Here is a 23,503-nt window from a genome sequence, read left to right on the forward strand (position 1 = left end):
TAGTTTAATTGGGAATAGAGAATATTATTCGTCATTGTTGATAGATTGATTGTCGAAGGTGGAGAGTAATTCTTGACTATTTCTTTAATATCGTTATAACCTTAGCTATTCAATCTTTGATATTTATTTCATTTTATGTTTTTTCTGTTAAAACTAAAACCCCTTTCTAATTTCAGTTTAGTTCTTCTTATTTTGAATAATAATTTGATCATAGTCCTCGTGGGTTCGACCCTTATTTACCGCTATACTGAAGTAGCGGGTGTAAGTGAATAAAAAATATATATTTATATTTGATATGGCATACGACACCCATCAAATTTTTGGCACCGTTGCTGGGGATTATTGTAAGTCATTTTTATTATTCAATTTAATTAACTACATACTCACTAGTTTAATTTTTTTTTATTGTAGGTGTATATGTCTGGCAACGATACTCAAGAAAGACTACAAACCATAAAGCAATATCTTCATTGTCCCACTCTTCAAGGAATATCACTGACAATCCACTCTTTCAACCTTCAAAGAGAGTCAATCCAGTACAAATACCATTACCACCTGATGACTATTCTGACTCTGAAACATCAGTTAAGTCTTAGATGGTGAAAGGATGTTGAAAGAGTTGGCGGCGCCAAATCTAGACCATCAACCTCTGTGTATCCGATATTGGATGTTAACTTTGAACTCAAGTTGGGCCTCATACATTTACTACCATCTTTCCATGGGCTACCAAGAGAGGACCTGAATAAGCATCTGACCGAATTTCACATAGTCTGCTCTAGTATGAAACTAGCTTTAGTAATGGAAGAGCAGATTAAATTAAGAGCATTTCCATTTTATTTGAAGGATGGGGAAAAGGATTGGCTCTATTACCTTCCTCCAGGAACTGTTTGTACGCCTTAATTATCCACGGGCTATTAGCGAGCTGAGAAATGACATAATTATATATCAGCCACGTGGATGCCATGTACCCAGAGCTGCTGTTACCAGATCCCACCTCTTTAGCTCGAGGTAACCAAAGGCTTACTAAGGTTACTAAGGAGTCAGGTCAGAAGTATGGACACCGCGGGCTAAGAAGACATCCAGCTCGAGGTACGAGCTTGAGTTGGCGTCTGTGACCCCTTATTAAGTCAACCACACAATGTAAACGTGCATCTATCAGACATCATGTGTCTGATATATCCATGAATTCTCAAACACGCAGCATAAACGTGCGTGTTCAGGCACCCACGACTAGGTCGGGCCTTGCGGCCCATTATCCCCTTACCTATTGATTAGACCACACTTCATTTGTCAGGTTTTAGGAATTAATCATGAATGTCACAGAAGTGACATGATGGGTAAGAAGGTCACGGGATGACCCCCCTTGCCAACCCCCAGGTGCCCTCTCCTATAAATATGGAGACCCTAGGAGTTGCAAAGGGTTGGATTCTATTGTATAAAGAAATACCCTGAAAAGAATACCAAAAAGATAGCAATAATATTGGCTGGTGGAGTAGAAGGATTTTAACCTTCGAACCACCTAAAAAGATATTCGTGTCACCATTTTATTTTAAGATCATTCGTCTGTTATGGTTCATTACTTAGCACTAATCCCACTCTCTTATTCTATTAATTACCTGTTGGTGAAGAACCGCGTCAACAGTTTGGTGCTTTCATTGAGAGCTTGTTAGATTGGTGTTATCGCAAATACCCAACCATGGTGGTCACTCGCTCAAGACATGGTAACGAAGCGGACCAACGTGATGGGCAAGAGGCCCATCATGCTGCCATCTCCGATGATCAGAACCCTGAGGTTCAACAGCGGCCGGGCAAGCAGCCAATAGGCCAAGATGACACTGGAAGTTCGGCTCCCCGGCCACCTAATCCGAACCCAGATTTCTACACAGCGGTAAAAATGGAGAACGCACAGCTGAGGAGTCAGCTGGCGAAAGCTAACCACCAGATTCAAGAGGTTTTGGCTCGACTACCCCCTCTTACAACTGCCGCTAACATCGGAAAGAGGCAAGGCGAGACTCATAAGTCCCACCGGGGTAATCGGTTCAGGCCTAGCTGGTCGGCCAGACCCCCGATGTAACGCCCTCGTTACCCCAGAACAGTTACGGTGATCGGTGAACCGAAAATGTGACCCACTACTCGAGTCCTTTGGTTAAAAACGTGCTCTAAATGTGATTAACAGGTTAAGGTGGAAAACTAATAAAAAGGAATGGATAACTTTCATTACAAACCGCTCTGCAGAGCTAATCAAAACATTTACAAGTTGTTCTCAGTACAAAATGGTCATTACTGTTTCAAATTTACAACCCCGCCGACCTAAGCGGCAAAAATAGGGTAAACCCCCTAGTTCCTTTGAGAACGCCTTGGCCGTGGTGGTCAAGCGGCCGCATATGTACACATCACCACCTAAGCTCTCCAATCACAGCTGGGTGAGCTTTTCTTTCCCTTTACCTGCACCACATAGCACCCATGAGCCAAGGCCCATAAGAAAAGCACAATAAAACATGATATAATATCAACAACGATCATAATAATCATTCAGGACCAACAGTCCAACCAAATAGGTGACAATCGCAAAAGTCACAAATGTGGGTACAGCCCCCTCTATCCATGTGCCGTTGGGGTCACTCGGGCTTAACTGATAAGTGAACCTCTCATAAGTTTAACCAGGACAGGTGTATGGTCAATAGTCACCAACATAACCCTCCTCATGACCATAGAGCCATAACCCTGGAACAGCGTTCCCTAGCCATGTGACAAACAGTCACCGGGGTCACATGCCCTGGCTCTGAATAACTAGTCTCAGACTAGCCAAGTGCTTATAAGTTCATCGACCTTAGAGTCGGTCCAGTGTTAATGCCTTAGAGCCATTCAACACTGATATCGATTAGATCTAATCTTCATTTGGCTCGACGTTCATGACGCTATGCCATTTCTGACTCTTAGGTCAGTGTCCTTGACTAGTCAGTACATATACAGATAATCAGCATTCACTAGCATTTAATATGCAATCCATGTCCACATTTATCAATCAACATGCCTCAATAGCCAACACACATGTCATATATACACAAGGTGCAGTTTTCTTACCTTAGGTTCGAGCGAGAAGTATAGTAAGGACGACCCCTAAGAATGATCGATCTTTTAGTTCCTTAGCGGTTACCTAATCACAACCAATTATAACCTCCATTAATGAGAATCCACATAAATAGGGTCTTAACCTAAGCACCACTCTCGGGACCTCGAAACATGCCCACACGGTGAGTAGATTCGATCCCGGGCCTTAAGGATTGAAACCCCAAGTCAAAAACCCTTAAAAACACTCATAACGGGACTTAGAAGGAACAAGGTAGCGCTACAGCACCCACCCTAGGGCGCTACAGCGCTCCTCAGGAGGCTTTTTGGCATGTTGGTGGTTCTGAGTATAGCGTGGGGCGCTAGGGGTTGAGCGCTATCGGCCGTGCATAATGTATTTCATGTTTCAGCTCTTCGAAGGTATGTGCTTGATGTTAATCATATTATGAGTTATGAAGAGGTGGAGCTTGAGGCATATCTCTCCTATGAGGAACAACCTGTCCAGATACTCGACAGAAAAGATAAGGTCCTTAGAAACAAGACGATACCTTTGGTTAAGGTATTGTGGAGGAACAACAAGGTCGACGAAGAGACCTGGGAGCTGGAGTCAGACATGCAGAGTCAGTATCCCGAGCTGTTCAGGTAAATTTTGAGGATGAGATTTCTGTAAGGAGGGGATAGTTGTAATGCCCCGAATTGTCCGATGTGGTTTAATGGCAGGATTAGTAGGCCGGGAAGGCCATACTTGTTTAAATTTTGCCATTAAATGATATTATGCATGTATGTGTGAATTATATTATAATAGATGTTAAATGCATGCATGTGGGTCCACATTTTAGTTATAGGGGTGTAATGGTAATTTGGCTTGTTGAGGGTATAATTGTATAATTGTATAATTGTATGCATGTTGATGATATGTGCTGAGACCACATTATAATGTGGGTTGGTTCGAGCTATTCGGCATGAGATGATCTTGGATTATTGATTAGCGGTTTAGTCACGACAGGTTTAAGGCCGGGACTTGGGTTGAGTCTCGGGGTGATTTTAATGATTAGAGCGTTACCGGGTATTAAAGGGTAACGTGATGTGAATTATTGGTGTTTGAGATTATTGAGAATAGCGGGAATTGGAGAGCGTTAATTATGATTAACAAGATAGGAGGAAAGTACCAAATATGCCCTTGGGAGCCTTTAGAAACTATTAATTGACCAAGGGGTAAAATGGAAATTTCACCCCTAGGATAGATATATTTAGTGTTGGCTGAAAGAAGGAAGTAAAAAAAGAGTAAGTTTATGAGTTCTCCCGTACCTTCTTCTTTTCACCTTTCTTTGTGGTTTTTGAACCAATCTTGAGGATTCTAGCTTAGGAAGCAAGCCTTGGGAGTTTGGGAGTGTGTTCCACCATTGAAGAGCATCATAAGCTGAGCTTTGGGTAAGTTTCTAACCATAGAATTCTCTGGTTTGCCCAGTTTTAACTTTGTTTTGCAGCTGAGATTTCTAGGGTGAATACTTGGTTTTATTGGGAGTTTTGGCTAGGGTTCCTATGCTTGTGATGTTTGGGATGTGTTAGGATGGTTTTTTGGTTCATTTGGCATTAAGAATGGGATTTGGAAGCTTGGGAATCAGGTTGGAATCGAAGGAAATGAAGAAGGTCGGTTCAAGGGAGTTTGGGTCTGGAGGTAGCGCTATAGCGCCCACCCTAGGGCGCTACAGCGCTCCTCAGGAGGCTTTTTGGCATGTTGGTGGTTCTGAGTATAGCGCTGGGGCACTAGGGGTTGAGCACTGTAGCGCTACCCTGTTCCTTCTAAGTCCCGTTATGAGTGTTTTTAAGGGTTTTTGACTTGGGGTTTCAATCCTTAAGGCCCGGGATCGAATCTACTCACCGTGTGGGCATGTTTCGAGGTCCCAAGAGTGGTGCTTAGGTTAAGACCCTATTCATGTTGATTCTCATCAGTGGAGGTTATAATTGGTTGTGATTAGGTAACCGCTAAGGAACTAAAAGATCGATCGTTCTCAGGGGTCGTCCTTACTATACTTCTCGCTCGAACCTGAGGTAAGAAAACTGCACCTTGTGTATATATGACATGTATGTTGGCTATTGAGGCATGTTGATTGATAAATGTGGACATGGATTGCATATTAAATGCTAGTGAATGTTGATTATCTATATATGTACTGACTAGTCAGGGACACTGACCTAAGAGTCAGAAATGGCATAGCGTCATGATCGTCGAGCCAAATGAAGATTAGATCTAATCGATATCAGTGTTGAATGGATCGAAGGCATTAACACTGGACTGACTCTAAGGTCGATGAACTTATAAGCGCTTGGCTAGTCTGAGATTAGTTATTTAGAGCCAGGGCATGTGACCCCGATGACTGTTTTGGCACATGGCTAGGGAACGCTGTTCCAGGGTTATGACTCTATGGTCATGAGGAGGGTTATGTTGGTGACTATTGACCATACACCTGTCCTGGTTAAACTTATGAGAGGTTCACTTATCAGTTAAGCCCGAGTGACCCCAACATCACATGGCTAGAGGGGGCTGTACCCACATTTGTGACTTTTGCGATTGTCACCTATTTGGTTGGACTGTTGGTCCTGAATGATTATTATGATCGTTGTTGATATTATATCATGTTTTATTATGCTTTTCTTATGGGCCTTGGCTCATGGGTGCTATGTGGTGTAGGTAAAGGGAAAGAAAAGCTCACCCAGCTGTGATTGGAGAGCTTAGGTGGTGATGTGTACATATGCGGCCGCTTGACCACCACGGCCAAGGCGTTCTCAGAGGAACTAGGGGGTTTACCCTATTTTTGCCGCTTAGGTCGGCGGGGTTGTAAATTTGAAACAGTAATGACCATTTTTTACTAAGAACAACTTGTAAATGTTTTGATTAGCTCTGCAGAGCGGTTTGTAATGAAAGTTATCCATTCCTTTTAATTAGTTTTCCACCTTAACCTGTTAATCACATTTAGAGCATGTTTTTAACCAAAGGACTCGAGTAGTGGGTCAAATTTTTGGTTCACCGATCACCGTAACTGTTCTAGGGTAACCAAGGCATTACACCCGACGTCAAACTCTACTCCCACATCGCACCACCGGGAGACCACTTTTGAAGAACAACCTAGGGCCGAGCAACAGTACAGCCGATCGGTCCGAACTTCAACTCCCAGCTCACTTCCACCCTCGAGTTCGCCCAGGAGGGCTCGAGGGAATTCGCGAAGGAGATTCGAGGAGGGCTCACAGTGACAGGCCGTCCCGGCCAGCCATCCTGCACCCCGCTCAGACTGCCGAGCGCAAGACCCGGAGGTTAGTAGAGCTGAGCGACCATGACCTAACCTAATCCTCCCTGACGGGACCAGGATTGCATCTTCGGTCAGGCATCCTCCTTCACCGATAAGATATCCGTCTCCTCCTCAGCTATTCTGAGATATTCCAGCTCATGGGAGCAGTAGGAGGAATCCACCTTCCGCAGGGCCTTCCCATTGTAGCAGGGCGCCAAGAGAAGTCCTGAATCCTCATCCCCAGAGGCGGGCTCCAAGCTTCTCAAATGGGAGCTATTGGACTGGAAGCCATCGAAGTGACCTTTCTGGCGGAGACCTGCCCCAATGTAGAGTCCAAGAACTTTACTTAGCTAAATGTTTAGTAGTATTATAGTATGTTTAGTGTTATCTTTGTTACCATGGATTTTTGGTTCAGACCGGGAATTATTTGGACACTCGTAGTAGTACTTATAGATTTTCTAAGTTTAACCTATAGTTTAAGAATATTAAGTATAACCTAAGGTTTGATTAATGTGACTGATATTAAGGATTATATTTATTATATTATAAGGTTTAGACATCAACCAATAGGATTTTAAGCACATGTTATGAATGGTAATTAAGGATTAAGTATTTTGGAGGATTAAATTAAATAAGGGTAAAGTTTGAATGATATAGGGCCAGTCAGCAACTTTGAATACGTTGAAGGCTTAGTCAAGGCTGTTTACTCCATTCAAACTTAGCTAAAAATGTGTAATTTCGTGTTTAAATATTCAGCGTGTGCCGATATATCGCAGCTATAGGGGGCGATATATCGCAGCACGTAGATATGGAAAACACGAGACGATGCACGGTCGCCTCGGGCATACTGGCCCAGGCGATATATCGCCTACAGGGGGCGATATATCGCCTCCTTCAGCATGAATTCAAACTCTTTTGAATTCATTTCCATTCAGCCATTCAAACTCCTTCAACAGTCCAGCATCTTTTGAACGAGTCTTCAGCCTCTGCTGAACGATTATTCAAATGATTTTCACCTAAAAAGCCATTATTTTTATTCAAGTAAAATCAAGATATTTTCATTCCCAAACTCTATAAATAGGACCTAGTACCCAGCCATTATTCACCATTTGCTCTAAGTTCAGAAGCTGCTAGTGTTAAGTGAGTGTGAGAGTGTAAACACCTGGTTTGGGGAAAAACTATAAGCTTAAACATCATAAGCTTATCAAACACTTTGGGAAGTGAGTTCTATAGTATTTCGGTGGAGGTTAGATTGATCTTGCAAATCTTTGAGGTAAACCCAAAACTCTATTTCATTTATTTCATGTTATTTCCTTTCTCAAAACCTTCTACTCAGTCCCCTAACCTCATTCTTATTTTGGTTAGGGAATCCAAGTTCTTAAGCATATAAGTCGGTAAGTATGTTTTTATGGTTTAGTCTTTCCATCTCTTTCATTTCATCTCCTTTCTTTAGACTCACTCTTTCTTATGGTTTTAGGAGTGTTCCAAAAAGTCCCAACTCAGTCCATTATATCCCGGTAACTTTGGTAAGGAAAATAGGCTAGAATCAATATGTTGTGTGCTTATGTTATCTATATGTTTTATGTTATTAAAAGTGTTATGGTATGTATATATGTTTGTAGGCTTGGGCATATGACCCATATGACTAACAAGACCCCAATTGGGTTATGGGCATATGACCTACTTAGCTAGTAGGACCCCACTAATCCCATGGGCATATGCTTGTTTAGTCTATGGGACCCCAAGAATAATGGCCATTATAATAAGTGTATGTTATATGTATTATGTTAAGTCTTTATGTTTTCTTATGAAATTATGTATATGACTATGTGTTAGATTTTCCTTGCTGGGCATTAGGCTCATTCCTTTCTATTTTATGTGCAGGAAAATAAGCTTTAGAGGCGGTAAGATTCGTGACACTTGGAGGATGTGTATCGATGGTGAATGGAGTCAAGGGGCCGAGCGCTATTCGATTCGAGGATGTAGTTTCGGTTTTGTCTTTTTACATGTATTTTCCGCACTAATTATGTAATGTCTTATTATTTTAAATTATGTTTTTGTTTTAAAGACAATGGGATCCCATATCCGTTTTGGTATTTACTTTGTAAAGTAACTCTTATTTTTTTTTTATAAGTTACTTAATAAAATTATGGTATTTTCGCAAATGTAAGTTCTTTTAAGGATTTTATGTATAGTTTCGTTAATGGTCCAATTAGTCTAGAGTAGTGGGTCATTACACCCAACGCTTGAGCTCGGCGCAAAGTCCTCAAGCCGCCCCGAGGGACGACCTCCGAGATCGTCTAAACTCTCAAAGAGGAGACCCGGTGGGAAATGGCAGCTGTGCTCGCCAAAGGGAAGACCTATTCGAGGTATGCGATAGCGGGAATGTCCCATATAACCTATCTCAAGATAGAAGGGACAATAACCTGCCAAACGTGTACAATGGATTCGGAGCTGTTGAGCAGCCCCGGAACAACCTAGGAAATCAGGACAAAACCCTTGAGCGCCTGGCTCAGATGGAGGAGTTGATGAGGAAGCTCCTATCAGAAATAGAAAAAGACGAATATGATTCAAGGGACGAACTTAAGCTCTTCGCCCCCAGCATAGCAGCAACGGCGTATCGACCTAGATTCCGTATGCCACACTTGTCCAAATTCAACAGAGATGGGGATCTTTCAGATCATCTGGGTATGTTCAATACCTTGATGATGGCCCACAACATTGGCCCCGAGATGAGGTGTTTGATATTTCCCTCTACCTTGACTGGGGCGGCCAGACAGTGGTTCAAACAGAGTAAAAAACAGTCAATCAGCTCGTGGAAAACTTTCTCTACTGACTTCAAGAGAGCATTCCGAGCTTCCCAGGTTGCCCGTGTCAAGGTCGACACCCTGGCAAACATAAGGCAGCAACCCGACGAGCCTATGAAGGCTTACCTGAGCAGATTCGCGAACGTCGCTGCTTAGGCCAGAGACGCAGATGACAGCTCCAATCTCATGGCTTTGAGGACTGGAATCCTCGTCGGAGGGGGACTCTGGAAAGAAATACAAAGGAAGGGAGTCAGCACCATAAATGAATTCCTAAATAAGGCCCAGGGGTGGATCAACCTGGAGGAGGTGCAAGCCTCACCTGCAGGGACCAACCAGGTCCCTGAACAGCCCGCTGGAGTGGGAACGGAGGTCGTGACAGTGACCCAGACCGTTACGCAGAATAACCAGTTTGGTGGAGGCAAGAGAAAGGGGAGCAACGAGGGCAACCAGTACGGCCCAAAGAAGAACAAATTCGTAGAAAAATTTAAGCTGGTCTACGCGACTTATACGGAGCTCACCCACTCTAGGGAGAACATCTTCCTAGCAAATTCTGCTCGCCCCCCTGGAAGAAGTTAGAGCCGTTAAAGCACCAGAAGGGAAAGCGAGACCTTTCTAGGTTCTGTCGGTTCCACAACGACATTGGCCACAATACCGATGACTGCAGGCACCTGAAGGATGAGATCGAAACTCTCATCAGAGCCAGACCTTTGGCTTAGTACGCGCAGAATAGAATTCCCATAGGCCATCCAGCTCCGGAAGTCCCGGTCAGTCAGCCCGGGTCTCGGGTAGATCAGGACGTCCCTCCTCCCGTGACAGAAGGAGAGATCTCCACGATCTCTGGAGGTCCCCATCTAGCTGGCATGAGCAGAGGTGCCCAAAAGAGATACGTCAATGAATTTAAAGCTCATAATGGAGTGGAGTTTGTCCCTGAGCAGCATCTACCAAAGTAGCGGCGATTGGAAAGGCAACCAATCATATTTACTGAAGAAGATGCCAACCACATCCAGTTCCCTCATAACGACCCTCTGATCGTAGCAGTACAGCTCGCTAATCAGAGGGTTAGGAGAGTGCTGGTCGATAATGGAAGCTCGGTAAACCTACTATTTCGGTCCACGCTGGAGAAGATGGGTTTATCTGTCACCGAGCTGAAAGCAACCTCCATGATGCTTTATGGATTCTCTGGAGAAGGATTGGCGGCAATAGGAATGATCAAGCTGGTGATCACCTTGGGAGAGGGACCTCGGACAATCTCAAAACTCCTCGAGTTTGTGGTCATCGATTGTCCCGCCGCGTACAATGCCATTTTGGGTCGACCTACGCTTATAGAGTTTGAAGCCGTTACCTCCATCTGCCACCTCGCGCTGAAGTTCCCCTCTTCTACGGGGATATTCACGGTCCGTGGCGATCAACTTGCTGCCAGGGAATGCTACAACATTTCCATGAAGGGAAAAGTAAAACCAGGGCAGTTAATGATGATCGTCCAGAGTGGAAATGAGGAATCTCAGGAACCTTTGCCTAATCCTGAGATTGAAAAATCTCAGAGTGCCGAAGGGGAAAATATCATCTTAAATGATGATATTGACCCCAGAGTAGGTGAGGATAAGTCCGAGCTCCAAGCTATAGAAGAGCTCGAGGAGGTAAATATCGATCCACAGAATCCCTTGCGGATGGTTAAGCTCGGGAAAAACCTCTGTAGCGAGAGGAAGGCGGAGCTGATCAAGTTCCTGCAGGAGAACCAGGACGTGTTCGCATGGTCTCATGAGGACATGGTGGGAATCAGCCCGAGTGTCATCATGCACACCCTCCATTTGGATAAGAGAGTGCCAGCGAAATCCCAGAAATAAAGGCGCCCAGGAACAACCCGAGCTGAAGCCCTAGAAGAGGAAGTAGCCTGGCTCAAAAAGTGCAGCTTTATCCGCGAAGCTAAGTTTCTGGTTTGGGTTGCTAATCCTGTGTTGGTCCCGAAGCCCAACGGGAAATGGCGGACCTGCATCCACTTCTCCGATCTGAACAAAGCTTGCCCCAAAGACTGTTTTCCCTTGCCAAGGATCGACCAATTGGTAGACGCCACGGTGGGGCACGAGCTCATGTCCTTTATGGATGCATACTCGGGCTATAATCAGATCGCCATGAACCCAGCGGATCAGGAGCACACTAGCTTCATGACTCCAACTAACGTCTATTGTTACAAGGTCATGCCATTCGGGCTGAAGAACGCCGGGGCTACATACCAGAGATTGGTGAACAAGATGTTTGCCAACCAGATCGGGAAGAACATGGAAGTGTACGTCGATGACATGCTGGTCAAGTCGAAGGTTGCCGATAACCATGTTTCTGACCTGGGAGAATGCTTCAAGATACTGAGAGAATGCGACATGAGACTTAACCCGCAGAAGTGCACTTTTGGGGTCGCATCTGGAAAATTCTTGGGTTTCATTGTCAACACCAGAGGAATCAAGGCGAACCCCGATAACATCAGGTAGTTGCTTGAGCTGCCCTCACCTCAGTCATGAAAGGACGTTCAAGGCCTAACAGGAAGGGTGGCGGCCCTCAATCGGTTTATTTCTAAATCCACTGACAAGTGCCTGCCATTCTACAACCTGCTCTGGGGGAATAAGAAGTTCGAATGGACAGAGGAGTGCGAACGTGCCTTCCTCGACCTGAAAGCACATCTAGCCGAGCCGCCTGTATTGTCCAAACCAACGGTAGGAGAGCCTCTTTTCCTTTACCTAGCTGTCACAAAAGATGCAGCTAGTGCCATATTGGTCCGAGAAGAAGACCGGGTTCAAAAGCCAGTCTATTACATCAGCAAGAGGCTTCTCGGGGCTGAGTCCCGATACCCGTTGATGGAGAAGATGGCATTATGTCTTATTACGACCTCCTGAAAGCTCATGCCGTATTTCCAGTCCCACTCAATACATGTCATAACCTATCAACCTTTAAGGCAGGTTTTGCAAAAACCTGAAGCATCGAGACGTCTGTTGAAGTGGGCTATTGAGCTCAGCCAGTTCGAGATTTTGTACACTCCGTGAACTGCAATAAAAGCCAGGCCCTGGATGATTTTGTGGCAGAATGCACAGGATTTTGAGAAGATCCTATGGAGTATTCGCCCTAGGTCACCTCGGTCCAGGCGTCATGGAAGGTCTTCGTAGATGGCTCATCTAATGAGAATGGCTCTGGGACTGGAATAATTTTGATATCCCCAGAAGGACATAGATCCACTTGACGTTGAGATTCGGGTTCAAAGGATCCAACAACGAGGCTGAATATGAAGCTTTACTGGCTGGGCTAAGGGTGGCCCAGGAGCTAAAGGCTAGCTCCGTTCAGTGTTTCACCGATTCCCAGCTCGTGGTAGACCAAGTGCTAGGCGAATACCAAGCATGGGGAACCAGGATGGCTGCTTACCTGGCCAAGGTAAAAGTCGAGCTGTCTGCATTTAAACGGGGCTCAATCGAGCAGATACCTTGGGAGCAGAATGCCAACCCAGATGCCCTCGCAAAGCTCGCTACCTCCGGGGAGATGGAGACTTTGGGGTTGGTACCGATAGAGTTCTTGGAGAAACCAAGCATAGAAGTCGCAGCGGAGGTCGAGATGATCGATGCCAGACCGACCTGGATGACCCCTATCTTCGAATATCTCACCGAAGGAAAGTTATCTGAAGAGCATAATGACGCATGGCGGGTACTTTACCAAGCCCCAAGGTATACGGTGATAGATGGGATGCTATACCGGCGTGGGCACTCTCTACCCCTCCTACGATGTGTTCTGCCAGGCGAAGCAAAGACCATTTTACAAGAAGTGCATGAGGGTTTTTGCGGAGATCACACTGGGGGGCAAAGATTGTCCCTGAAGGTCTTGAGGCAAGGATATTACTAGCCCACTCTGTCGAAGGACTCGATCTCTTACGTCAAGAAATGTGAAAAGTGCCAAAAATTTTCCACAGTTGCCCAAGCTCCACCAGTCGAGCTGAAGATGATCTTGTCCCCGTGGCCATTCGCGGTCTAGGGAATCGACTTGGTTGGCGCCCTCCCTACTGGAAAGGGAGGGGTCCGTTACGCAGTGGTGGCTATCGACTACTTCACCAAATGGGCAGAGGCAGAACCCTTGGCAACAATCACTTCAAAGAGAGTCCTCGACTTCGTTGTCAAAAGCATTATCTGTCAGTTCGGGCTGCCAAAAAAGATTGTATCAGACAGTGGAATGCAGTTCGACAGTGACCTCTTCACCGAATTCTGTGAGAGGCACGAAATTGTAAAGAGCTTCTCCTCCGTGGCCTATCCTAAGGAAAATGGGCAGGTTGAGGCCGTCAATAAGACGCTAAAGGCGAGCCTTAAGAAGAGACTGGACGAAGCCAAGGGGGTCTGGCCAGAACATCTCCCCTAGGTACTGTGGGCGTACCGGACCTCGCATTGAACTCCGACAGGTCATACTCCTTTCTCCCTAGCTTTCGGGAGTGAGGCGGTCCTTCCTGTCGAGGTAAAGGTAGCCTAGCATAGAGTCCAGGCGTATGACCAGGACCGCAATCATGAACTACTCTGCGCGTCCCTCGACTTGATTGATGAAAGACAAGAAGATTCACAGCTCCAGCTCACGCATTATCAGCAAAAGATCACTCGTTATTTCAACTCAAAGGTCAGAAAACGTGCCTTTAGCATTGGCGACCTGGTCCTCAGGAGAATCTTCTTAGCCAGTAAAGATCCCAAAGATGGAGTATTGGGACCGAACTGGGAAGGGCAATATCAAATAATCGAGGTCATAAAGGAAGGAACATACAAGTTAGCTCGGCTTAATGGAGAAGCAGTCCCACGAACTTGGAACACAATCCATCTGAAGAAATATTATCAGTGATACCCTTGTAAGACTTAATCAGAAAGGCCATCTTTTGTTTATTAAGCAATGAAAATTAAATCTTTTTTCATTATTGTGTATATTTGTGGATGTAATCTCAAGTAACCACGAAAGACCCTTTCCTAATTACTTGGGGGGCATACGGTGCCTGGATACAACCAAGTCATCTTAAAGACTTAGAAGTTAATTCAAATTGATTGATCGTTGTTTTTCTTAAAAAGCATGAGATATTGATAAAGGATTAACACGAACTAAGTCGTATCCTGGATATAATCGGGTCATCCTAAAACTTGGCAATTAATTCAAATTGATTGATCATTTTTTTTCTTAAAATGCACGAGATATTGATAAAGGATTAACGCGAACTAAGTCGTATCTTGGATATAACCGGGTCATCCTAAAACTTGGTAGTTAATTCAAATTGATTGATCAGTGTTTTTCTTAAAAAGCACAAGATATTAATCAAGAATTAACGCGAACTAAGTTTTCAAATTAACGTCCTGGATGTAACCAGGTCCTAAAACTTAGAAGTTAATTCAAATTGATTGGTCGTTGTTTTTCTTAAAAAGCACGAGATATTAATAAAAAATTAACGCAAACTAAGTTTTCAAATTAACGTTCTGGATATAACCATGTCCTAAAACTTAGAAGTTAATTCAAATTGATTGATCGTTGTTTTTCTTAAAAAGCACGAGATATTAATAAAAAATTAACACGAACTAAGTTTTTAATTTAATGTCCAGGATACAACCAGGACTTATCTTAGAAGTTGGTTCAAAATTGATTAGCATGTTTTTTCCTAGAAAAGCATAAAAAGTCAATCATAGCACCAACAGAAACTAAGAGTATTAAAAGAGAAATGAGATAGAGGCAAAAGGATGTAAATCAATTAAGAATAAAGTTGATAAAACCAATTGTCTCGAGGTTAGAAAACCTCACAATACAAAGTTAAAAAAAAATGTTTGAATGGTAAAAAGAGAAGAGAAGTCCTAGGCCCCGCTAGGCTGCTCCGATGAGGTCACCACCTCGCCCTCCTGCTCGGTGGCTATGGAAGTCTCCCCGGTCTCGGAGGGCACCTCTTGCTGAAGACGAGCTTTGAACTTCTCCAGAAAGGACTACCATGCGTCCGCCTCAGAAAGGAGAAGTCACCATCCGGGTTGAAGACCCAACAGTGGTACAACATAGCCACCATGGAGGAGCTGGAAGCTGCCCTCTCCGTCGCCAGGGCGGCCTTGGCCTCCTCGGCCTCGGATTTCGCGGCGGCCAGCACGGCTCGAGTGGCCCTGGCCTCCTCGAGCTCAATCCTTGCAGTGGCTAGGGCGACCTTGGTAGCCTCAGCCTCTTGCAGCTTAGGTCGAGATGCGTCTAGCTCAGCCTGCATAGTCGCCAGGGCATCGTTGGCATACTGTTCCTGCTTTTGGGCAGTCTTAAGGGCAGCCAAAGCAGTCTGATGCTCGCCTCTCATGTCCTCGAGCCTGGCCCTAGATCGGGATATGCTCTGGTGGAGAGCCAAGGCACCCTGCAAGACAAAAAAATAATAAGGCAACAACAAACATGTGATGCATACGAGCAAGGAATACAAATGGCAAGGCCAACTTACCGTGAAAGCCATCCCCAGCGAAGACTCCATCATGTTCTCCGGGCTCCTTGTCTCGATCGCCCGCAGGTCCCTCTCGGTGGCATTGTAAGCCGTCTCGTAGACCGTCCCACGAAAGACATCAAGAATCTTCTCCAAAGCCCGAGGATTCACCGGAATGTGCACCTCGGGGGTTGTGGTCAACAAGGTCCCGGGGGGCACCTCCGTTTCCCGAACAAAGGCGGGAGCTCGCAGAGGAGGTGGGGGCATCTTCTCCATTGCAGGAGGGAGTGGAGGCACTTTCTCCTGGGCAGCTGGGGCTTGGGTTTTCCCCTTTGCAGGGGACTTGGAGCTAGTCCTGAGGGATTTCTTCGCCAGCTGGAGCTTTTTTACCATGGGCCCGAAGGCCCCGGAAGAAGGGTTCCCTCCAGGGAACATAACTCGCAAATCGTTGTTCCCGGGCTGAGACATCTCCTCTGTAGAAGCAAAGACAGCATTAATATACATGTAGAAATATTTATGCAAAACAACAAAAATAAAAGGGAAAAACAAAGCTCAAGTATGTATTGAAAGGGATCCTACCCTCCAAGCTAGAGGAGGAATCTATAGTCACGACCACTGGCCCCGGAGCTGTAGTAGGGGAGTCTAAGATAACGACCTCGCAGGCTGGAAGAGGCTCTGGGTCTGAATCTGGCTCAGGACTAGACTCTTCTACGTACTGCCTAATACCCAGAGCTACCACACCCTCCAGGAGGGAGGGCCACGACCTAAGATTGGTCCCATACTCCTAAAAAAAGATCGGCCTAAAGGCTAGGGTATTATCTACGACTACAGTACCCCTAGGGCAGCTCATGTCATGCCCCAGCACGAGCTGGTCGACGCATTGGAGTAAGGTTATGTCATGGTCCGGGTCATTTCGATGGCAATGAACGGGCTGGCTGGGATTGAACCTAGCTAGCCAAGGGTCTGCGGTGGCCCTATCTAAGTCCCTAAACATATAAGGATTACCTTAGTTGCTACTCCAGACCGGGCCCTCTCCACGTTTGTTTCTTGGGCGACCTCCAGCGCCCGCTTCCACCGCACGAGGGGCACCTTGTCCTCCTCGTCCTCTTCTTATCCCGTAGCCTCCTCCTCGGGGATGGGCACCATCTCGCGAGCTGGAGGGAGGCCCCGCGGTCTCCTCAAGGCCAGAGTCTAGCCTGGGGAGATTAGCTTGCATGCCAGCATCGTCTCATCGGACACGAGCTGACGATAGTCCTTTTTGCTGGGGGATAGCCCCGCCAATGTCTCGTATTGACCTTCGAGGGTCACGGACTTGGCCGTCCTCGCAAAAATGGCTGCATGTTGGTTTCTAGATCAGGAACTAATAAAAGAAGCTAGTCAGTAATCAACTTATGAGCTAAGAATAGAAGATACTTACGAGGGCGGTTGAAATAGTGGTGTTCGAAGTTGCGAAACCCCTTAGACATAAAGAACTGGTCTTTAAAGTCGTTGGGGTGGCTGGGTATCTCGATGACCACAGCCGTGTTTGGAAAACAGGTCACATAGTAGAACCTGTCGCCTCGCCCCTGCTGCTCCGGGCTGGCCTTGAGGCAAAAGAAGTAGAGGATGTCTGCCAGTGTGGAGACCTCCCATTCCTGCTTCAAGAATAGGTATTTCAGCCCCGCTAACAAGCGATATGAGTTAGGGGGAGCTGGAAAGGAGCCAAATTCACGTAATTAAGAAAATCCGCGAAGTACTGGTCCAGCGGAAGGAAGGCCCTAGCCTTGAAATGCTCGTCGCTCCAAGCGGCGTACTCCTCGTCGAGCAGCGCGTAGCTTTACTCACATTCAAGGGGAGGTCGGGCGTTTAGGGAGCCCCTCCCAATCTTGATGTTGTGGGAAAGGAATATCTTTTTCACTTTCCCCTGGGAGGTGACCTTCGAGATGATCCTCTCGGCCTCGAAGAAAGCGTCGGGCCCCACCTCAAGCTCATGCTCCACGGCTGGACCGAAAATGGGGATTGGAGAGTCCGTGACCACCTCCTTTCCTTTGGCTTGCTGAAAAGACGAGCTGCCAGCAGTCTTCTTAGGGGCGTGCTTCTTTGGTCGCATCTGGTCGCCTAGCGAGCAAAAGAAGAAAATTGAGAAAGGGCGACCTAAGCATAAGAAAGAATCTGACGCGAAGTGTTTCCTTTACACGGGCTGAGGTATTCTCAGTCCGTGGAGAGTGAGACCACGCGGTTCTATGAACACATGCCTGTGCTCCCAACGGATCCACGATTACTCGAAATCCGTGCGTTAGGAGGGTCAGGGTCAAAGTTTTCCTTGGAAGGAAAGTTTCAGTAGGCAAACAGTGCAAAACCGCCTGTGAAGCGTGTCCCCTAAGCTACCCAGTTTTGCACCCTAAAAGCTGGTTATTTTAAACAGGCATACAAAATCTCTACCCAGAAAATTTCCCCAGAGGGTGTACCCTTTGAGTCGTACTCCTAAATGGTTTTTTCTACGGTCAATGCCCTAGAATAAAAACCTACGCATATCATACCCACAAAAAACCAGCAAAATACTGCATGCGGCTACAGAAACAATTTACCTAAGCAACAGTGAAGAAGAAATTTAAAGCATGCACAAGCAAAGAACTTACAGAATGTTTTGCTGTGATGAGGCTGAAGGGTCGTCTGGGTTGGAGTCCTGCTGAAATTGCTGGTGCCAAAGCCTCAAAGGAGCTCTCGTGCCTGAACTTCTGGAACGCTGGGAATAGTAACCAGAAGAAAGAGAGGGTTTTTTGAGACTGAGAAGATGAAGAAATGAGAAAACTTTCAAATAAACTGGTGGCCCATGCGAAAGGTGGCCACCCCTTTTATATACGTAACATGCCAAATGAGGAGGGCCGTTGGATTGCATTGGTGTAGGATACGAGGATCACTACTCGAAAGGCGAAACGACGACCGGGTATAGGCTAGGCCATTTAATGCGGTTCTCGGAAGACGCACCATCACCAACCATGATGCTCCACGTATTCGACGCCTGCGTAATGGGCGGGATGTGAAGAGTCCACAAAGAAGCCTAAAAGCCCCCACTGTGGCCCCAGGTGACGTTGTGTGCCACGAGCAGAGGCTTGGGGGGCAAATGTACGCCCTAATTATCCACGGGCTATTAGCGAGCTGAGAAATGACATAATTATATATCAGCCATGTAGATGCCATGTACCCGGAGCTGCTGTTACCAGGTCCTACATCTTTAGCTCGAGGTAACCAAAGGCTTACTAAGGTTACTAAGGAGTCAGGTCAGAAGTATGGACACCGCGGGCTAAGAAGACATCCAGCTCGAGGTACGAGCTTGAGTTGGCATCTGTGACCCCTTATTAAGTCAACCACGCAATGTAAACGTGCATATATCAGACATCACGTGTCTGATATATCCCTGAATTCTCGGACATGCAGCATAAATGTGCGTGTTCAGGCACCCACGACTGGGTCGGGCCTTGCGGCCATTATCCCCTTACCTATTGATTAGACCACACTTCATTTGTCAGGTTTTAGGAATTAATCATGAATGTCACAAAAGTGACATGATGGGTAAGAAGGTCACGGGATGAACCCCCTTGCCAACCCCTAGGTGCCCTCTCCTATAAATATGGAGACCCTTGGAGTTGCAAAGGGTTGGATTCTATTGTATAAAGAAATACCCTGAAAAGAATACCAAAAAGATAGCAATAATATTGGTCGGTGGAGTAGAAGGATTTTAACCTTCGAACCACCTAAAAAGATATTCGTGTCACCATTTTATTTTAAGATCATTCGTCTGTTACGGTTCATTACTTAGCACTAATCCCACTCTCTTATTCTATTAATTACCTGTTGGCGAAGAACAGCGTCAACACTGTTAATACCTGGAATGAAATGAAGACATTATTCTTGGAGTGTTACTTCCCAGCATCTAAGGTTGGTAGTATAAGGAAGGAAATTTGTGGCATTCGCCAACAGACTGGGGAGTCATTATATGAGTATTGGGAGAGATTTAAGAGGCTATGTGCTAGCTGCCCCCACCACCAAATAAGTGAACAACTCCTGATTCAATACTTTTACGAAGGACTATTTCCATTGGATAGGATCATGATTGATGCAGCAAGTGGGGGAGCATTGGTGGACAAGACCCCTGCTGCAACTAGGAGTTTAATTTCTAATATGGCAGCTAATTCTCAATAGTTTGGAGTTTGTCAAGAAGTATCGGTTAAGGGATTAAATAAGACAAACTCTAAAGTAGAGCAGCAGCTTGCACAGTTAACTAGTATGGTTCAACAAATGGCTGTAGGTCAGCAAGTGAGACCTTGTGGCATATGTCAGTTGGTGGGGCATCCTACTGATGCATGTCCCACACTTCAAGAGGATACCAATGAGTATGTAAATGCAATGGGGGGATTCCTAGGGCAACCTAGGCAAATGTATGACCCTTATGCTATAGCTTATAACAAAGGATGGAAGGAACATCCTAATCTTTGATATGAGAATCAACAACAAACTATATGTACTAGACCACCAGGGTTTCCTTATCAACAAAGAAAATAGCAAACCTATACACCTCAGTCTCAACAACCTATTATCTCACAAGCTCAAGATCCATCAATGGCGGATATGCTAAAAATGATAGTAGCCTCCAATATACAAACTCAAGTACTTCTTCAAGGCGCTCATGCATCCCTGAAAAATTTAGAGAACACTATGAGTCAAATTGTCACTTCATTAAGTCAAAGTGAGCCACAGAATCAAGGAAAATTACTTTCACAGCCTGTTCGGAACCCCAGGGAAAATGCTAATGCCATCACATTAAGAGATGGCAAGACTTATGATCCACCCACTATCCCATTACCTCCTATCCAATCTGCCCAAAAAGACAAAGATGAAACCCCAACCACAACACTCAACCCTAAACCAACTATTCCCACTTATGTCACTACTCCTCCATTTCCTAGTCGTTTGAGAAAGACAAAGAAAGATGAAGATGAACAGGAAATACTAGAGACTTTTCGCAAGGTTAAGGTAAACATTCTTTTACTTGATGCCACATTATGCAAGTACCTCGATATACAAAGTTTTCAAAGGAGTTATGCACCAATAAGAGGAAGCTAAAAGGGAATGAAAAGGTGAGTGTGGGGGAAAATGTTTCAGTGGTTCTTCAAAAGAAACTTCTACCAAAGTGTAAGGATCCTAGCACCTTCACTATTCCTTGCACTATTGACAATAAAAGGATTGAAATATGTACTTTAGATTTGGGTGCTTCAATCAATGTAATGCCTTACTCTATTTATACCTATTTGATTTTGGGACCACTGGAAGAAATGAGGGTGATCATACAATTAGCGGATCATTTTAATGCCTATCCAAGGGTAGTAGTAGAGGATGTATTGGTTAAAGTAAGTGAATTGGTTTTTCCGGTGGACTTTTACATTCTTGATACGGAAGATGACTCAATTCCATGTTCTACACCAGTATTATCGGGAAGGCCATTCTTAAAGACAGCTAGAACTAAGATAGATGTTCATGAGGGAACTTTGACCATGGAGTTTGATGGTGAGGTGATTCACTTTAATATTTTTGAGGCCATGCGGTATCCAAGTGATGTTCATTCAGTTTCTTCAATTGATATTCTGGACTCATTGTCACAAAGAGTTCTAGATTTACATGAAGAGGATGGGTTAGATGTTGTTTTGAGGGAACCAATAGACTTGAAGAAATATGATGTCACTACCGAAGTAAAGGAGATAGTGGCTACACTTAATAGTGGTGGAGAGGTTTCTAAAGAGGTATCATTCTTAGAGTTGCCTGTTTGTCATGAGCAACTTCAACCATCTGTTAAATCACCACCTAAGCTTGAATTAAAACCACTACCCGAGCATCTCAAATATGTTTACTTGGGTGAGAAAGAGACATTGCCGGTTATTATCACCACACAACTTACCCAAGTACAAGAGGATCGTTTGATAAGGGTGCTTTAGGAATACAAAACAACCATACGGTGGACCATAGCAGATATCAAGGGAATAAGCCCAACTATGTGTATGCACCATATTCTTCTTGAAGATGGATCCAAGCCTTCTAGAGAAGCTCAAAGAAGGTTAAATCCACCTATGATGGAGGTAGTTAAGAAGGAGATACTGAAGCTCTTAAGTGTGGGTGAGATTTACCCTATTTTAGATAGCAAGTGGGTGAGTCCAGTTCAAGTAGTTCCTAAGAAATCATGCATCAATGTGGTAAAGAATGATGAGGATGAGTTAGTGCCCACAAGAGTCTAAACAGTTTGGCGAGTTTGTATTGATTATAGAAAGTTGAACACTGCAACCAGAAAATACCACTTCCCTTTGCCATTCATCGATCAAATGCTTGAAAGGTTAGCGAGACATACTTATTACTGCTTTCTTGATGGTTATTCAGGTTATAATCAGATTGTTATTGCTCTTGAAGACCAAGAGAAGACCACATTTACATGCCCATTTGGCACATTTTCTTTTCGTAGAATGTCATTTGGATTATGCAATGCTCTCGCCACTTTTCAGTGATGTATGGTTAGTATTTTCTCAGATTACATAGAGAACATCATAGAAGTGTCTATGGATGATTTCAGTGTCTATGATGATTCTTTTGATAAGTGCCTCCACAATTTAACTCTAGTTCTTAAACGATTCATTTACACTAATCTTGTATTGAATTGGGAGAAGTGTAACTTTATGGTGCAATAAGGTATTGTTTTGGGGCATGTTATTTCGGAAAAAGGGATTGGAGTGGACAAGGCAAAAATTGATCTCATTTGTTCTCTTCCACCGCCATCAAGTGTGAAAGAAATAAGATCCTTTCTTGGTCATGCAGGATTTTATAGGCGGTTTATAAATGATTTCTCAAAGAGTACTTCTCCCTTATGCAATCTTTTTCAAAAGGATGTGACATTTGAATTTAATGATAAATGTTTGTTTGCATTCAACAAATTGAAGGAATCCTTGACATCAACACCTATTATTCAGCCACCGAACTGGGAGTTACCATTTGAAATAATGTGTGACGCTAGTGACTATGTAGTAGGAGCAGTCCTTGGGCAAAGAGTTGGTAAGGTTCCTCATGTTATATACTATGCCTCACGAACTCTTAATGATGCTCAGTTGAATTACTCTACTACGGAGAAAGAGCTTTTAGCGGTCATCTTTGCTTTAGAAAAGTTTTGGTCTTACTTGATTGGAACTAAAGTTATTGTTTACACTGACCATGCAGCTCTTAAATATTTACTAGCTAAGAAATAAGCGAAGCCTAGACATATTCAGTGGATTTTCCTTCTACAAGAATTTGATCTTGACATAAAAGATAAGAGAGGATTAGAAAATTTGGTGGCTGATCATTTAAGCAGACTTATTCGGGATGAAGATAACTTGCAATGAAATGAAAAATTTCCCGATGAACAACTCCTGGCTCTTAAAGAAGTTATTCCATGTTTTGCTGATATTGTTAATTATTTAGCCACTAAAGAGTTACCAAGAGACCTAACAAAAGCTCAAAAGAACAAGATTAAGCATGATGATAAGTTTTATATTTGCGATGATCCTTATTTATGGAAACATTGTACTAATCAAGTCATTCGAAGGTGTGTTCCTGATTCTGAATTTTAATCTATCCTTGCTTTCTCACATTCTCATGCTTGTGGAGGTCATTTTGGACCAAAAAGAACAACCCATAAAGTACTTAGACAGCGGTTTTTATTGGCCTACCATCTTTAAAGATTCATATGCATATTGTAAGGCATGTGACCGTTGTCAATGAGTTTGTAATATTACTGCTAGGGATCAAATGCCTCAAACTCCCATACTTATTATCAAGATTTTTGATGTAAAGGGCATTGATTTTATTGGACCATTTCCATCGTCATTCAGTTTTGAGTATATTCTTTTAGCGGTGGA

General features: G+C 44.4%; 1 protein-coding gene across 1 annotated transcript; it reads left to right on the top strand.

Moving 5' to 3' along the window:
* The first annotated feature begins 20,189 nt into the window (after positions 1–20,189).
* Positions 20,190–21,559, top strand: LOC133785820 (uncharacterized). The gene is made up of 2 exons (XM_062225035.1): positions 20,190–20,603; positions 20,657–21,559. The coding sequence occupies exons 1-2, from the start codon at positions 20,190–20,192 to the stop codon at positions 21,557–21,559; spliced, it is 1,317 nt and encodes a 438-aa protein (XP_062081019.1).
* The last annotated feature ends 1,944 nt before the right edge of the window (positions 21,560–23,503 follow it).

This window comes from Humulus lupulus, chromosome 6 (genome assembly GCF_963169125.1).
Source record: "Humulus lupulus chromosome 6, drHumLupu1.1, whole genome shotgun sequence".
Taxonomy (NCBI): Eukaryota; Viridiplantae; Streptophyta; class Magnoliopsida; order Rosales; family Cannabaceae; genus Humulus; species Humulus lupulus.

What these genes read in the sequence shown, in the direction of transcription:
- LOC133785820 (XM_062225035.1), top strand. Translation starts at nt 20,190, where the DNA reads ATGGCGGATATGCTAAAAATGATAGTAGCCTCCAATATACAAACTCAA. An exon ending in AGACTTTTCGCAAGGTTAAG is followed by an intron (nt 20,604 to 20,656) that starts GTAAACATTCTT and finishes CGATATACAAAG; the next exon opens with TTTTCAAAGGAGTTATGCAC.